At 43.4% G+C, this 18,615-nt stretch overlaps 1 protein-coding gene across 2 annotated transcripts in view; it reads left to right on the top strand.

Moving 5' to 3' along the window:
• The window catches only part of frem1b (Fras1 related extracellular matrix 1b), a 157,792-nt gene extending 140,003 nt beyond the window's left edge, over positions 1 to 17,789 (top strand). For both annotated transcript variants that reach the window (XM_059031962.1, XM_034017493.3), the window contains 5 exons: positions 168 to 215; positions 3,450 to 3,647; positions 5,842 to 5,957; positions 10,671 to 10,756; positions 15,700 to 17,789. In XM_059031962.1, coding sequence (XP_058887945.1) covers positions 168 to 215; positions 3,450 to 3,647; positions 5,842 to 5,957; positions 10,671 to 10,756; positions 15,700 to 15,908 — 657 coding nt within the window. In that variant the 3' untranslated portion in view covers positions 15,909 to 17,789. The remainder of the gene's footprint in view (positions 1 to 167; positions 216 to 3,449; positions 3,648 to 5,841; positions 5,958 to 10,670; positions 10,757 to 15,699) is intronic.
• Positions 17,790 to 18,615: the final 826 nt, after the last annotated feature.

Below are 18,615 nucleotides of genomic sequence, written 5' to 3'. Positions count from 1 at the left end.
CTAAGCATTCTGGTAGAATGTTTTTCTAAATTCTTACAACTTTCCATTGTCTGTAAAGCTTTCAAAAATAACTGCTTGTAATCCACGACTGGGTTACCTGCATGCTGTTAAACCACAAATCAGGTCTATAGTGAGGATGGCAGTGATTCTTCATATTTGCCTTACAGGTTCGTCCTTCGGGGGTTGAAAGGAAAAATGAAGAGACAGTATGGACCGTGAGTGTTTCTGTGTTTTAGGCTGGGGGTGCTCAGGTCAGCACTAAGGTACACAGTGACTCACATACTGTAGCTATGAGGAGAAGAAATCAGAGCTTGCAGAAGGCTGGGGATGCTCAGGTCAGCACTAAGGTACACAGTGACTCACATACTGTAGCTATGAGGAGAAGAGCTCAGGGCTTGCAGAAGGCTGGGGGTGCTCAGGTCAGCACTGAGGTACACAGTGACTCACATATTGTAGCTATGAGGAGAAGAGCTCAGGGCTTGTAGAAGGCTGGGGGTGCTCAGGTCAGCACTGAGGTGCACTGTGACTCACATACTGTAGCAACGCTCTCACCGCGCATGGGAGTCCACAAAGGAGCTCATGCGTCTGCTTCCCAAGCGACTACCCCCAGTGCGTAAACCAGCAGCAAACTGGTGTCCATGGCCCCAGCAGCCGCATACACCGACACAGCTGACTGTAACTACTGCCAGAAGTGGTTTTCATAACTGGCCCGTGGCTGTGTGCTACGGGGGCTTTAACAAATGCCACTGCCAGGTGCAGAAACAAAAGTCTCAGGCTAAGCCACAAGCCCAACATCAGCCCTAGGAGCTTGCTGCTACAGGCCCAGGACCCCTTTCCAGGGAGCCACCTGGAGTGTTGGCGTTAGTGCACCACATACATCTGGGTGCTTACTACTGTTCACACTGGCTACTCTCTGCAGTTCAAGCACGATCCCCCTCCCTTTCAGGGTATGACTCCAACGTCACGGACCCGCGAGACGCTGCGGTAGTGTCTCAGGAGGTGGCAACTGTATCTGACTCGACGGAGGTTCATAATGTTGACCATGCAACAGCTGTTGCAGTCAACTAGGCCAGGCAACTGCTTCACCAAAATGGACCTAAAAGATGCTTATTTCTGAAAGATCAACCATTTCATTAGGGCACAGGATATACCTGCTGTTCGCTTTCAGGGAACAGCGTACGAGTTCCGTGTCCGCCCATTTGGCTCCCTGTTTCTAAGTGCATGGAAGCTATCCTTGCCCCATTGAGACTCCAAGACACCAGAGTGCTCAATTACTTGCATGACTCATTTGTGCCCAGTCTCCAACACAGGCAGAGGCCCACACGGAGCTCATCACTGGCCTCCTTCATCGGTTGGGCCTGTTGTCGAATCGTGCAAAAAGCCCGCTTACACCTTCACAGACAGCCTCCTATCTGGGAGTGTGCTTGGATACAGGTCCATGCTGTCCACTCTGTCGGATGGCAGAGTGCAGAGAATAGCCACCTGTTTGACCTCTTTCAGCTCAACAAAGTACTCACAGTAGTGACATTCCAGAGACTTCTGGGCTTGATGACAGCAGCTTCCCAGAAACTTCCATTGGGTCTCCTGCGCATGTGCCCTCTCCAAGCCTAGTTCAACAGCAGGGTTTTTCAGCCAGTGTTGAACCATGGCTGCCTATTGACAGTGTCTCGCCACTATCTGAAGGCGCTCACTTGGTAGAAACAGCCTGCCTAGCGCTATGCCTAGGCACTGTCACCAGACGGGAAGAAGGGAGGTCATCACCACGGACGCGTCCAGCCTGGGCTGGGGCGCTGTGTGGAATGGCAGGGGGGCACAGGGGGTGCCTTGGCACACCTGTGGCTGAGGTAACTGTTATATGCCTTCCCACCGCTCACAATGCTTCTGCTGTGTCTGGAGAAAATGCTCTGCTGTGTCTGGAGACTGCCCAAGCGCCACGACCTGCTCAGTCAGGCACGGGGAACCTTATGGTATCCCGACCCATAGAGCCTACAGCTCTGGGTTTGGCCCCTGAACGGCTGCATTTAAGCCATTTGGGTCTGTCCAATAGGATTATTGACACCCTGCAGGGTTCTCGACCTGTCCCATGGCAGTTATACTGCAGTTTTTGCAAGACCTGTTTGACAAGGGGAAATCCCTATATGGCAGCTATTTCAGCTTTCCATGTCAATATTGACTCGGTCTCCCCAGAAGCCCGCTTCCTGGCGGGGCAAATTTTTAAAAGGAGCTCGGCAGCTTTGGCCGCCTATGAAGGATATTGTTCCTCACTGGAGGCTCAAGCCCTGTCTAAACAGAGGCATTCCAAATGGACACAGTCAGGACTACCTATGAGCGTGCCAACTTGCCCCCTTCAGAAAACCTCACTGCCCATTCCATCAGGGGCATGTTGTGGATCCACAAAACTCTGGCTTTGTGTTGCCCTTACAACATAGAGATTGTGGTGAGTATCTCCTTCAATTTTGTAGTCCTAGCTACTTGTTATTGGGGTTCCTAATGGTAACGCACAAGGTAGCCTTCGGCTTAGCCTTGTAGTATTCCAGTCATTCTTCCATTTTCCTTTGCCACGTCTTTGGTACTCTCACCCATTAGGTAATGGTTACATTTCGTACTTGAAAGGGAACGTTAGGTTATTATCATAACCCTGGTTCCCTGAAATAGAAATGTAACCATTAACCTTCAAGGTCACTGCATCCAGGATTGCAGCAGGCTTGAAAAAAAAATGACGCTGAGATCTGTGCTTGTAGTCCTTTTATGCCATCGGGGGCAGGCATGACTACGTCACAGGCTCTGCAAGCAGCTTTGGTATAGAATATTCAGGTTTCTGGGTCTTTAGGAAGTAAATACCTGTTAGGTAATGGTTGCATTTCTATTTCAGGGAACCATGGTTATGATAATAACCTAACGTTCTATTAATGTGCAGCATTACCTCATATATCCTCTTGTCACATTGTGTCCTGTGTCTGGCTGCCTTTATATTATGGGGCTCCAGCATTGAGATACACCCGCAGTTTTAGAACACTGCAGTTTATAAAGTAATGAAAACAGAATAATAATAGAAAAACCCGGTCTCATTTTCAAAACATTATTAAAGTAACATCCTTAAAAGTGCTTTTTATACCAATGTAACCCATTTCATGGTTTATTAACTTGGAACAATTTATAAGTTACTATATTCAGTATTAACAAACCAATAATGTTTGTAAGCTAGTTAAAGTTATTAAACTAAAAATAAAGCATGACCTAATTATTTCCTTTCCTGTACAGTTCTATAGACATGGGTACCAAATACTGCCTAGTAGATTTTAAGTGTTTTGAATGTCTTTTATACATACTAGGAGAACACATCAGGGCGATGTTAAATCCAACCAGGTAGTCCTAACAAAGTGATCAGGCAGTGTAGGCTGATTTCCAATTCAGACATCGCTGTGTCGTCTTTGTGTCTCTTTGTTTAGTTCCACGGGATTATTCCACTGAGAGTGGGAGAGAAGAGAGTGGCAGTCCCAGTGCAGCCCAGCTCCTTCCAGACAGACCTGCACGTCCCACAAAGCTGGTCCTGGCAGCCCTCCTCTCTCCATCTCAACAGGGGAGGAGAAATTCCACAGGGGGACTCGCCACCTGTGTACATAAGCGCACCAGCAATCTTGAGCACAGTAAGCATCCGGGCTGGACAGAAACTCCAAAAACCATTGGGGTCCTCAGGGCCTCACCTAGAAAAGGCAGTTCCGTGTGGAGTGTGGGATGAGTTTTCAGATAGAGAATTGGGTTGGACGATAATTACATTTTCAATGATCATTTAAAAAATATTACGATAATCTTGATTATCTTAAATCATGTTTTACTGCACATCGATTGCAATGTTCTCTCTAGTTAGTGGTTATTTCTCTTCAAACACTTTCTTTCTCCCTAGTTAGTGGTTCTTTCTCCCTCAAACACTTTCTTCTTAGTTAGTGGTTATTTCTCCCACTCTTTCTTTCTCCCTAGTTAATGGTTCTTTCGCTCTCAGACACTCTTTTTCTGTCTGCTTTTTGCTTTAATAGCCATTGTTTTCTCTCTGTGGAGGGGGGACTAAAATAAAATTGTAATTAAATAAATAAATAAATAAATAAATAAAAAGATATTTTTTTATGCCCAGTGGCCCCAGTGGATCCACCCAGTGTCTCTTTATGGACAAATCAGTTGTCTACAGGAACAACACTTGGCAGCAGTGGCTGATAATCATTAAAAAAAAAAAAGCATAAGAAAATGTGTGAATCAGAGGAGGCCATTCGGCCCATCTTCTCGTATGGTTCCTTGTAGCTGATTGCTGTCAAAACTTTGTCAAGTTGAGTCTTAAAAGATCCCAGTGATTAAGCATCAACAATGTGACTAGGTTACCCATTCCATACCCTGACCTCCCTCTGTGTGAAGAAGTGTCTCCTTTAATTTCCAGCTATGTCCTCTAGTCCGGGTTTTTGTGCTGCATTTGAAGTATTGGTTAGAGTTAACTTTGTCAACTCCTTTTAAAATTTGTAAGACTTCAATTGAATCAGGCAGAGGGGCAGCACGGTGGCGTAGTGGTTAGCGCTGCTGCCTCACAGCGCCAGGGTCCTAGGTTCGAATCTGGCCTAAGGTACTGTCTGTGTGGAGTTTGCATGTTCTCCCCGTGTTTGCATGGGTTTTCTCCGGGTACGCTGGTTTCCATCCAAAGACATGCTGTCCAGGTTGACTGGTCACTCTAAATTGCCCTCTGTGTGAGTGTGTGTGGTGCCCTGCGATGGACTGGTGTCCCGTCCAGGGTGTAGTCTCGCCTTGTGCCCTGTGTATGCCGGGTTAGGCTCCGGCTCACCGCGACCCTGTAAAGGAGTAAAAGGTTAATGATAATGGATGGATGAATCAGGCAGGGGCAAAATTACAGGCATTTTTGCAGAGGGAGTATTTGTAACATTAGGTAGGTAGATTACGTTTACAATCAAGCATGTTTAAAATTCAGAGGTAGAGCACAGCACACAGTCATGCTAAAGAATCAAGGAGTGCACTTAACATATTTATTGACGGGTAAAATACAATTCAAAGTTGCTGTATGTCCACTGTTTTGTCATTTCAAATATTTTCATGAAACAAACATTAAGCTTTAAAGCTACAGTGTGCAGTGCAAAATCACTTCATGAAAAACACTAGAATAAAAGGCGCTAAAAATATAGAAAGACATGACATTTTCTATCCACTAAAATAAAGGGCTTTACATAATCTCTAAGTAAGAAATTGGAGTGCCCAGTGTGAAAAAACAACATGAAATAATAAAAGTTGCACTATAGCATTAAAATGTTCAATACTAAAAAAATGCCTGAGTTACTAGCTCTTGCAGTGTCTGAAAAAAAAAAAAAAATCCAAACCATGGATTGTAGCTTGACAGGAAAGCGTACCTTCATTACTGATGGTGCAAGCAATTGTCTGAATCATTCATGCACAGTGCAACTACTTCTAGGCAGTTTTTTTCACAAGAGCTGCAATATTTCCCCTCTGGCATTATTTGCGCGTGATTATTTAAAACTGGAAATTAATGGTGAAAATTTTGTTCAAACTGGGGCGTTGATTCGGCAGAATCCGGTATTTTTTTATTTAAAAAAATATATTTGTAACAAATTATTGTGATTCCAGCAGTGTAGTAGGCAAATCAAAATGATGTGACCATGCTTTTGTTCTTTCTTAACTCCTTTTCTACTGCTCTCCTGTGTAATGAATGCCTCTCATTGTCTCAGAGTGTTGATAACTCTGCTCTCCTGTGTAATGAATGCCGCTCTCATTGTCTCAGAGTGTTGATAACTCTGCTCTCCTGTGTAATGAATGCCTCTCTCATTGTCTCAGAGTGTTGATAACTCAAGCTGCCCACCTGGCTGGACGCTCCATGGGAAGCACTGCTACAGCCTGAGCCCTTCATATTTAGCCACCTGGGAGAGAGCCGAGAAGGACTGCAGACTAATGTAAGGGCAACCAGACACCTTTTCTACCTTTTCTATTAGTGTTAGCGCATGTTTGTTTGTCTTGTCTTGTAAGTACAGTAAAAGGCATAGACTTTCAGTCTGCAGTTTTTAATTAAATCCTCACTTTTTAAAAGGAGATGCCTATTAACTTTATAAAAATAATATCAAACATCTAACTAATGTAATTGAAGGTCTCTTAAGCACACGTTGTTTTTAAGTTCTGTACTATTGAATGTTCATCTAGCAAAAAATAAGGTAAATAATGGAGTAAATGCTTTGGAAATATGACCTGTAGCATCATGTGACAAAGGGCTCAATTAATAAAACTCCTTCTTTAAAGAAGCCATTTCCACACTGCTGTTAGTTTCGTAAACAGTTTCATAAATATCAAAGTGTATTTATTAAATAACAACCTGTCACAAAGACGGCCAGAGTGGGTGGTGTCAGACCAGAAGCAGGAAGTAATTCAAACAAAGACAGTGGTTGTGATGATGAGCTGAGTGCAATGGCTGCACTCAGCGTTTATTAACAAAATAAAAAGGTTTAACAGTACAAAAACAGGACACGGCACTTGACGCCAAAATAAACAGACAGACAAAACGACTAGACACTAACACACAGGTGAAACGGAGACGAACAAACACGGTGAGAATACACTTATTATATTTATACTTAACGATTTAACTCTCCTCTCTCTCTCCCGTTCTCCACTCTCTGAACACCTAACCACGACCGAGTGAAAATGTGCATCTATATATACTGTTGTGCTGGGATTCAATTACTAATTAATCATTCACTTGAATCCCAGCACGTGAATTAATTCTGTGCAACCCCGTGCTCACATATTACATTTAACCAGCACGTGAAGTGATGTGCCATCCTCGTGCCTAAATATAATTATACACTTTAAACACACGTGAAACACAGACCCGTTTATATCCCGTGTACCAATCTATACACCAACATTAACATACGCACGCATATATACATACACAGAAATGCACACAGGGGCGGGGCACATTGCCACATATACCCCCCCTTGTGCGCAGCACACATGGCCTCAACGGCCACCTCCCCCCTTAAAAACCCAGCAGTCCAGGACAAAGTCTCGGGCTGGGAAGGGAGGCTTCAGTGGGCCCATGGCTGGCCATGCTGTCAGCACCCCTGCCGGTAGTGGCACGGCTGACAGCCTGTTGGTCCTGTCCTGCAGCGAAAAAGCTGCGGGGGCAGGTGGTCCCCCGACCTCCCCCTTCTTCGTAGCCGGCAGCTCCCTCCTGTGGGGCTCCGGCCACAAGAACTCCTGCAGCGAAACTGCTGCTGGGGAAAGTGGTCTCCAGACCTCGTCCCCCTTCTTCGTGGCCGGCAGCTCCCCTTTCTGGGGCTCCGGCCACCGTACTCCCTGTGGAGGTACGGGCAGCAGAGGCAGCTCCTGCTCCTCTGCTCCGGGCGGTGGCGGAAGCAGCTCCAGCTCCTCTGCTCCTGGCGGTGGTGGAGGCAGAGGCAGCTCCAGCTCCTCTGCTCCTGGTGATGGTGGAACCAGCAGGTATTCACCCTCTGCTGGTGGAGGTGGGAGGGGCCAGCAGTCCTCCCACTGCGGTGGAGGTGGAACCAGCAGGTATTCACCCTCTGCTGGTGGAGGTGGGAGGGGCAAGCAGTCCTCCCACTGCGGTGGAGGTGGAACCAGCAGGCATTCACCCTCTGCTGGTGGAGGTGGGACCAGCAGGTATTCACCCTCTGCTGGTGGAGGTGGGAGGGGCAAGCAGTCCTCCCACTGCGGTGGAGGTGGAACCAGCAGGTATTCACCCTCTGCTGGTGGAGGTGGCGGAGGTAGAGGCGATGGGGCTGATGCTGGCCACTCAGAGGGAGGCTGTGGCGGTGCTGGCTCCCTCTGCTGTGGCGGCTGGGCATGTGCGCGCCGTGCTGCCTTCAGCAGCATAGCTAGAGGCTGCTGGGGGACACCAGCATCCTGCCCTTCTCCCCCCCAAAAATTTTCAGGGGGTTGAGCCTGTAACTCCTCCCCTTCTGGCTCTTGGGACGGCACCAGCAGGTATTCACCCTCTGCTGGTGGAGGTGGGACCAGCAGGCATTCTCCCTCTGCTGGTGGAGGTGGAACCAGCAGGCATTCTCCCTCTGCTGGCAGCTTGGGTCCTAGGGCTGTGAAAGCCCCGACTTCCCTCTCTTCGGGCTGTGGACGCACCGACTCCTCCCTTTTGGGGTGTGGACGCACCGACTCCTCCCTTTTGGGCTGTGGATGCACCGACTCCTCCCTTTTGGGCTGTGGATGCACCGACTCCTCCCTTTTGGGCTGTGGACGCACCGACTCCTCCCTGTTGGGCTGTGGACGCACCGACTCCTCCCTGTTGGGCTGTGGACGCACCGACTCCCCCCTCTTGGGCTGTGGACGTTCGGGCTCCCCCCACTCAGGCGTAGGACGTTCGGGCTCCTCCCACTCAGGCGTAGGACGTTCGGGCTCCTCCCACTCAGGCGTAGGACGTTCGGGCTCCTCCCACTCAGGCGTAGGACGTTCGGGCTCCTCCCGCTTGGGCTGTGGACGCTCAGGCTCCTCCCGCTTGGGCTGTGGACGCTCAGGCTCCTCCCACTCGGGCTGTGGACGCTCAGGCTCCTCCCGCTCAGGTACTGGAGAGGGCAGCGACTGCTCCTCTCCCTCTTGCTCACTGGAAGGCATCCCTCCCATGTCTGCAGCTAGGTAACCCAGCACCACAATGGTGAGGTCACGAACGGATGCCGGGTTGTGCTGTTGCTCCCAGTCCTCCCATCGTTTCCCATCTCGCATCTGCAGTGCGTGAATAACCATGGGGAGGTCACTGGCGAAGTTCCCCTCGGGGTGCACCAGCCAGTCCCATATTTCCCGGGACGGTGGGGAACCCGGTGGCAGTGGGGGTAGAGGGGTGGCTACTGCCCCGTTGTGGCTGTCCTCCTCCCAGCCCGGCATGCAGGATGAGGGCTGCAGCTGTTGTTGTTGCTGCTGCTGCTTCTGCTGCTTCCTGCAGCTCTTTCTTCCCATCCTCGCTTTACTATTTTTTTTTTTTTTTTTTTTTCACAAAACCCCCTCTCCTGGTCTGACGCTTGGAGGCGCTATTATCCCACGATGACACCACGTGTCACAAAGACGGCCAGAGTGGGTGGTGTCAGACCAGAAGCAGGAAGTAATTCAAACAAAGACAGTGGTTGTGATGATGAGCTGAGTGCAATGGCTGCACTCAGCGTTTATTAACAAAATAAAAAGGTTTAACAGTACAAAAACAGGACACGGCACTTGACGCCAAAATAAACAGACAGACAAAACGACTAGACACTAACACACAGGTGAAACGGAGACGAACAAACACGGTGAGAATACACTTATTATATTTATACTTAACGATTTAACTCTCCTCTCTCTCTCCCGTTCTCCACTCTCTGAACACCTAACCACGACCGAGTGAAAATGTGCATCTATATATACTGTTGTGCTGGGATTCAATTACTAATTAATCATTCACTTGAATCCCAGCACGTGAATTAATTCTGTGCAACCCCGTGCTCACATATTACATTTAACCAGCACGTGAAGTGATGTGCCATCCTCGTGCCTAAATATAATTATACACTTTAAACACACGTGAAACACAGACCCGTTTATATCCCGTGTACCAATCTATACACCAACATTAACATACGCACGCATATATACATACACAGAAATGCACACAGGGGCGGGGCACATTGCCACACAACCCTATTACTGACAGTCAGTAACTTATTTTTGGGTCCTCGAGTGGCTGGTAAAGGCAGTTCCAAGTATAGTGTGGCTGCATGGTGTTCAAAATGAGTCTTATAGTGCATTTGCACATGTAACTGAGACCTGTCTTTGGTCTCATATGCGCGCGCATAGCCCCTGAATGCAGTGCGTATCCGATGACATCATATCGAATTGCGATCTTAACAACTCGTTGTTTTCTTTCTACATCTAATCAAAACATATTAAATGTACAAAAAGTCAGATTAGAAAAATAGATCAGCTATTACCATTTAAACAAGTGATATACACATAACCAGAATTATTAAACACATAATGCATAACATTGTTTTTATTTTCAATGTCCCTAACACAACCCAATAAATGCTGTTAACTTCCTGAGCACACTGTTAGTGTTTTGTACTTAAAAAAAAATAGAAAAACCAGAACGATTCAACAATTTTACAGTTGGGGGGCAAGTGTATGTGGCAAACATGAGCCGCCTCAGGGACCTCTGCGTTTACAGTCGAGCAAAAAACAGACCAAAGCCGTTGCAGAGCCCCTTCTGGAGCAGGACACTTTTCGGATGACTGGACACAGGTTAGACCTGGGACAGCTGTGTTTAAAAGTAGCTAGGTAAACATGGTAATATAGTCAGGGTTAGGTTTAGGGTTAGGGTTAGGGTTAGATGACTGGTGAGGTAAAGCGGACACCTGCAGGGCTGGCTTTTCTCCTCCAAAGGCCGGTAACTCGCCAACATCCGCTCTCTTGTTGCTGGGTGTAAAGAGGCCGTTGACTTGGTCATGGGATCGGAGGACACCCACAGACCTTCAGGTCTCCTGAGCAGTTGTGGGGAATTGCTGCTGTAAGGGAATGTAATTGGACATTCTGAATTAAAAATGTGATCCCCTAATGATTTATCTTATTAACAAAGGACTTGTGGTAAAAACTACATTCATTTTGTTGTCATTCAGGTTCCAAAGCCACCTCGTCAGTGTTCATTCCGAAAAAGAAATCAAGTGGCTGTGGAAGTTTGCTGGAAAACTGCCATTCTGGATCGGTATGTATTTTTAAGCTAAAAGGGCCTACAAGTCCATCATTAAAATGTTTTGTATGACTGTTCTAATTAAGAAGCTAACAATAAAACCAACCCACCAATACGCACTTCAAGAAGAGTAAGTACAGGATCTTCACAGCTCGTTTGAATTTGTCTCTAGATTTACCTGGGTTTGAGCTTCTCTGGAGAATCCTAAGTGTCAGCATGCTGTCTGCAACATTTACTCTCTGGAGGATCTTAAGTGTCAACACTGGTCCACACCATCTACTACATGTCCATATATATGTACAGTAGGTGGGATAGCACAATTGAAGAGCCCATTGTCATGTGATTTGAGAGAAGGCCAGATAAGCTCAAAGCCAGATTTAGAGAAACATAGATACAAACTGAAAGCAACAGGACCCAGAACCTCTCGGAATGACCGTTACCATCATAGAATAAAAAATGGTACTAATTGAGAGCAAAGGCACCCAGAACCTCTCAGAATAACCAATACCATCATAGAATAAACAATGGTACTAACTGAGAGCAACAGCACCCAGAACCTCTCCGAATGGTCGATACCATCATAGAATATTAAGGGGAATGTAAAAGCAATGACAATGACATTTGAAGCTGCTTGTTCTTTTACTACTGTAACTCAGCAGTTCTGATGACCCATTATGACATAACTGTAGTACAAAACAAAAAAACTCCATCGTTTTAGATTTGAATTATGATGCTGCTTTCCATATTTTTAAAAGCACCATATAGCAAAACAACTGTGATATAAATAACAGATGTTTTTCAGTGTTTTATATTTTAGTATTGATATGTATTTTGTGATTGTAATAAATACACACAGTCATTCACATTTATTGGGTTATTTTTATAAGCAGCCAAAGGGGTTCACCAGGTAAAGGCATGACTACATGGTGTGTGGCGGGGGGGGGGGGGGGCGGGGGGGTTAATTAATTGAGCACAAATATTTTGACAAAGTCTTTGTCAGTGGATTTTGTATTATAAATGTTTCTCCCATTGTATTATACAGTTTCTTTTTAGTATTTATGTGCATTTGTTTTTTTCAAAGCTGTTAATGAACAAAATTTACTGATCGCTTGTGGCAATGTGTCCCACCCCTGTGTGCATTTCTGTGTTATATGTTATGTGTGCTTGTGGCGGAGTGTCCCGCCTCTATGTATTATTATTTGTATTTTTGTTTGCGGTGCGGGTAAAAGCGCCGCGTCTTTTATTATTATATTTAAAAACCCTGTGAGGATGCATGGCTGATCAGCTACTGATTATTTAACTAGCTGACAGTCATGCATCCTTACCAAACGCGTGCAGACTCTGGCCGAGGGATAATAAGATAATTAACTACTAGTTAATCCCTCGGCCAGAGTATATAAACCTGCAGGTCTCTGCACTTGAGGTTGGGTGTACAGAGGAGAGTACGGGAAGCGGAGAGAGCGAGCAAAACTTAATTAACAATTGCTAAAACGTGCTGGAGTATCCAGCACGACACTTACTTGTTTGTTTGTTTATTCGTTTGGCCCTCGTGCCCTTTTGTTTTGTGTTTTGTTGTTTTGTTTAAATCTTTTGTTTTGTTTGTTATTAAATACGCTGAGTGCAATAGCATTCAGCTTCACCCGCCCATCCACTGTTTTGGTGTCAGTTACTTCCTGGTCCGTGATGTCATCCACTTCACCACTGCGAGCCAGACTGCCACAGTGCTGTTTTAATGTTGGTGTATAGGTATTGGTACATGGGATATAAACAGGTCTGTGTTTCACGTGTGTTTAAAAATGTATAATTGTATTTAAGCACAAGGATTGCACATCACTTCACGTGCATTTAAAGTAATTAATATGCGAGCATGAGGTTGCACATAATTAATTCACATGCTGGGATTCAAGTGAATAATTAATTAGTAATTGAATCCCGGCACAACAGTATATATAGATGCACATTTCATTCACTCGGGTTGGGTGTTCGGTGAGTAGTGAACGGGAGAGAGAGGAGGAGGAGAAATATAAAAGTTTAACAATTGCTATCGTGTGCTGAAAGGACCAGCACGATACTTGTTTGTTTATTTTTACTCACCATGTTTGTGTGTCTGTCCGTCCACCGTTTGTTGAGTGTTAGTCCGTTTTCTTTGTCTATTTATTTTGGCGTAAAGTGCCGTGTCCTGTCTTCTGTTTTGCTTAAACCTTTTATTTTGTTTATTAAAACACTGAGCGCTGCCATTTGCGTTTTCAGTTTCAACCCCAGTACAGTCTTTGTGTATTCCTTTCTGGTCTGAAGTCATCCACTACAGCCTGCTTGTCACATCGCTCCATGAAGATATTTCATTGCTGCACTTCTGATGCATCACTGAAAACACGCAAGTCATAGAAAAGCAAAGATTGGTTACAGTACTGAGAAGGAGAAAGCAAAAGCGTTCTTTAGTAATCCCTCAGGAACCAATCGCTGCTTTCCCAATGACTCGCATGCACTCTCCATGTGACCCTGTGACAGGATGGCTGGGCGGTGACGTCAGGTCAGATGCAGGAAGGTAAACACACTGACACCAAATACTGCAGTTTAAAATAGAAGACGCAGCGGCGCCGTTTTATTTTTAAATAATACAAAAATAAATAAAAAGCTCAAACAGAAAAAACTGTGCTCACAGAGCAAAATAAAAGGTTCAAACAGAAACAAATCTCGAACATAAAAAAAATAAATAAAACAGGTCAGGCTGGGCTGTAGCCTTCACTGTTCCTGTATATTTTTTCTTTTAGTTTCGTTTTCACTCGCTCCTCGCTCGCTCTCTCCGCTCTAAGACCCACCACGAGTGCAGCGAGCTGCAGGCTTTTATGCAGGTGACCATCTCCCGATTATCAACAAATGAATCACTTAATTATTCGGGAGATGGCCACCTTCTTCACCAGGTTTTTAATTACATCCACACTACTAAACAAAACAATAATAAAAACACCCAATGACACATTCCCCCCACTGGGGACAGCTGTTAACATGGAAAAGTTTGCAAGGTATAGAAAAAATATAGCAAGGTATAGCAAGGTATAGAAAAAAATATTGTATGTTTGTAATTTATTAGATGTGACTTTTGTTGTTTTACAAAACTGGTGTGTTTATATGAGCACTATAGGTAATGCAAGTAGTGTAATGTGTAATGCATACATAATTTTATATAGTATGGTTAAGTTCTGCTAAAGGTCAAATTTAAAGCTGGCTGTAAAACTTCCAATAATTTCTTATTGACTGCAGATGGTTGTTATATAACATGCAGAGTTCTGATTGAAGCAGAGTTCTGATTGAAAGCCTCTTTCTAGAGCACCAATATCCTTTTTGTAACGAGGTGACCAGTACTGAACACAATATTCTAGGTGAGGTCTTACTAATGCATTGTAAAGTTTTAACATTACTTCCCAAAATTGACAGCTTCTTCTCTCCTCTGTCCTGTTTATAATTCCTCAGAATAGGATTTGAGTGGTGTTACTCATGAATCGTGCACATGTTATGTCCTAGTAGCGGTTTGCTGGCAATTACATATGGTGAATTGTGTATTTGCCAAGCACCCCAGATAGCCAATCATTACACTATTATCACTTTCTATTGCTTTAAAAAAAATGCACATTAAATGATAGTGCCATTAAAATATACAAAAAACAATACATGCTGTAGACTTTATTTTATATTGCAAAATTAAAAATAGGGCACCACACGCTCACACACGCTCACACACACAAATGCACACACGCACACAAACTCAAACAAAGAGCGATCTAGAATTTAGAACAATGTTAGCCTCTTATATGCATTATTTTCATACTATTTAGAATTTTGTGTGCTTCCAAATAAAATTTAAATTGCCTACTAACCAATAATTCCAATATGTGTGCCAAAATTGACACAGTTAGCACAGTTGTGATAACGCTTCATTTATAATAACCAATGCGCTTAAATTTCACGATAACTGCTTGGAAGCCGTAAAGTTGCTTGCAACTCTAGTTTAGTATTTAGACCTTTTTAAAACTGTTTATTGGAACGAAATGTTGCCTTGTCAAGACAAAGGATGGTGCATACTTTCTATAATGCCAGGTGAGGGGGCATTGCTGAAGTAAACACATTGAAGCAGCTGCAAATAATGTATAGTGAGCTGCATATACAGTACACCCTCGTTATAATGAACCTGTTGGGTTCCAATCCTTTTGTTAGTTATATTGAGGGGTTTGTTATAGCGAAAGGACAATCAAAATGAATGATAAACTGTTGGAGTAAGTTAATGAGATGAGAGTGTGAATACAAGTAGAATTACACGTACCTGTTCATCTCATGTATGCAGTATTCTGACTTTGCTTTATCCTATTCGTTAAAGAATTAAAATGCAGTACAGAAAGCACAAATCCTGAATTGAAGCTGAAATATTACGAAAGTGCACCAAATCTTAATCCAACATGCAAGAATCCCAAACTGAGCTTTTATTCCAAATCATCCCAACATGGAAAGTTCTACATGAAAAGTTCATCAGATCCTCAAGTTTTTTTTGTTGTTTTATTTTCTTTAATTAATTTTGCTTTGCCGCATCTTTGTTGAACAAGCCAAAAATGTGCTTTTTGACAACCTATATTCATGACAGAGATATGCCTGCGTTACTCCTTTTCAAACGATCAACATAGTTTCCAGCTTTGTTGCAACATAAAATAATTTTTGTTTCAGAGGCATAGTTACACAGCACATGCTTTTTATTAAGTCAAAAGACTTGGAGGTGGCATCCCGTGCGTACAGACCGGGATGTTGACAGAGTGTGTTTATGTGATCTTTTTTTAATTTTTTATTTGGGGTCCAGGGACCAGGTTCGTTATAGCCAAAGGTTTGTTATAATGAAGGCTGTTATAGCAAGGGTGTACTGTATTGTATTGTGTTTTTTGCCTGCCCTTGATAGGATTATGGTTTTGTTTCAGGACTGACAGACCAGGGTGAGCCTGGGAGGTGGGTGTGGAGCAACGGTAGACCTGTATCATTTACAAAACTGAAGCAGGGGGCGAAGTCATCTGAAGGGGGCGCTGTCTCCAGGTGTGTCCTGATGCAGGATAAGAAGAGATGGATCTTAAGAAGCTGCAATATGAGGAAGGAGAGATTTGTCTGTTCACTCCCAGCACTGAGACACTAGTGCACCATTTTACATCAGTTAAATCCCTTTAATATCACTACTGTGAAATGTAAAATAAATAGGGGGACAAAATTAAATGTTCTCACCGACATATCATTCATGGTGTTTCCAATTCTTGTCTTGTTTAAGTTTGTAATGAAAAACTGATTTTTAAAACATTTTGATCTCAGCAGGTTCATAGCAGTATCTACTAGAGACCTTTACTATATGCCTCTAGTTAGATCCCTATGAGGGAGTTTTGCGGCCTCAATGGGAGAATACATTCAATTTGATTAGTCTCACTTCCTACACCTGCTGACAGTTGTGTTGTGATGCACCTGATTAGAATTGCCTCTGCTCACAAGATGCATTGAGTCTGATGTTTTTTTTTCAGAGAAGCTCACATAAGTGTTAAAGGTGAAACTAATAATCAAATGAGTCTAACTCTCTTACCTTTGGTCTAACATGATAAAGTAAAAAGCCCTTGTGGGGAACTAACTGAAAGCATTATGTCCTTCAGTAGATATTGTTATGAACCATGCTGAACTCAAACTTTTTAAAAATAAATATCCAGTACTGTGGAAAGGCTGTTCTAAGAAGGAAGAGACTCAGAGGCAGAGAATGCAGGTTTAAGTGCTGGTGCGGACGTTTAATAATAATAATAATAATAATAATAATAATAATAATAATAATAATAATAAATTAACAAAACACTAAACAGACATGCACAAAAACACATTAACAAATAAAACAGGCTCAAGGGCCAAAACAACAGGCTATAAACGCGGACGAATGGCACAGCACAGAACATGAAAAACACACACCACATACCTTCACTAACATTACCTCTAACACACTAACCATTTCACCACCCATGATCACCTTATTTACACACCTGTGGCTGAAGCGTTAATTAATCATTCCACTCTACCACACTGCCACAAGTTCATAATGAAAACTGAAACAAAACAAGAATTGGAAACCAAACCTCATGAATGGAACATAAGTGACAGAATTGTTGAACTGTGTACACCCTACTTATTCCACCTTTAATGCCCTCTTATTATCACCATTATGATGTCAATGCAGACAAGCTCCTGATGAGAATATCATTTCAGTTCAAATCCCCCCTGGGGTTTGCAGTTATCAGATACACAACGGATTTCCACTGCATTGCTGTTTAAAGTTCAATATTGAGTAACATTGTTGCAGAATACAGTATACATAACACTGCTGTTTGTATGTTTACAGCTTTTTGATGCTTACAAAGTACAACCTATTGGACAAGTACAATAAAGTGGAGTAAATGAATAATGTCATGATTCAATATGTATAATGATACCGATTCATGGTCCTGATGGGCTACTTGCATGATGCAGAAGAAGTTCAGTGATCATTTAATGATGAACTACTTTATTAAAAGACAAAAATGTAATGAGACAGGGAGAGTATGTATTTACTTTATTCTTCATTCTTCGTACAACAAGCTATGTTGTGTTATTGCTCATGTTTCACAGTAGAAACAATACATTCCTCTATTTATCATTCGATATATCATGTAAAGAAACAAATCGTTAAACCCATATTTATAAACTCCCCATCAAGGAAACTCACAATCAGTCTCCTTGGACTGATATTCAAATGCAGAACACTAAATATGATATACTGATATATTTTGAAGGCATAACTTATTCTACCCTGGGGTTGTATTGTGTTAAATTGTCTGGTGTTCTTGTAAGATGCCCACTGGAAGCTGGGTACACACCACCAGACTTTTATCAGCCACTTATCAGCCACTTTAGCCTTGCCAGATAAAGGGCATGAGAAGCAAGAGAATATGTATTGCAGCCTCACATATTTAAAAGTTTTGAACAACAGGAACATAATCAATACCACAATAACAGATTTTGATCTTTTAGAAAAAATATTGACTAATTCTAAGGAGGTTCATGTTTAAAACATGTGGGCTAGTATTGAACTGAACCAACACATGATATTATCAATAATCACTGTAGTGATTATTGTTAATATCATGTTATTATTGCACTACAGCAATTATTGATAATATCATGTGTTGGTTCAGTTCAATACTAGCACACATGTTTTAAACATGAACCTCCTCAGAATTAGTCAGAGCACAAGGAGGTTAAGTGACTTGCTCAGCGTCTCACAATGAGTCAGTGGGTGAGGTGGGATTTGAACCGGGGGACCTCCTGCTTGCAAGCCCTTTTCTTTAACCACTGGACCACACAGCCTCCTATAGTACTGCAGATGTCCATGCAGATGCCCATGCTATTACTAGTGCAATTATACAGTTGTCTCTACAGACCAACCCTAGCATGTAGATCATTTTACCTTTGGTCTATCATTGATGTCAATCTGATCAAGTTCTCAAGTGAGGACCAGTAGTTAACATGAGATGACTTGATTTTCATTTTTATTATGAATGCACTCTTGTCTCTGATAAACATTCTACTCTCTGAGCCAAACCGGCTTGCTGCTGCACTGCAATTGATATATATACTGTATATCAGTCCTTTAAATAATGGTTAACTGTGTTTGTGTCTCGACATGTACCTCTTGCCAACAATCAAAATGAACTATAAACTCAAACTCTTTCCACTGCTCTCTCATAGCTCTGCCTAATGATTTATTCTGGTTGCGGGTTAGACTTCAACTAGTCTGGAGGTTTGTAGTTTCCATCTGCTGCTCTTGCAGGGCCCGTTCA

The sequence above is a fragment of the Acipenser ruthenus genome, chromosome 10 (assembly GCF_902713425.1).
Source record: "Acipenser ruthenus chromosome 10, fAciRut3.2 maternal haplotype, whole genome shotgun sequence".
NCBI classification, from domain to species: domain Eukaryota; kingdom Metazoa; phylum Chordata; class Actinopteri; order Acipenseriformes; family Acipenseridae; genus Acipenser; species Acipenser ruthenus.
This window is presented reverse-complemented; position numbering and strand designations above follow the sequence as displayed.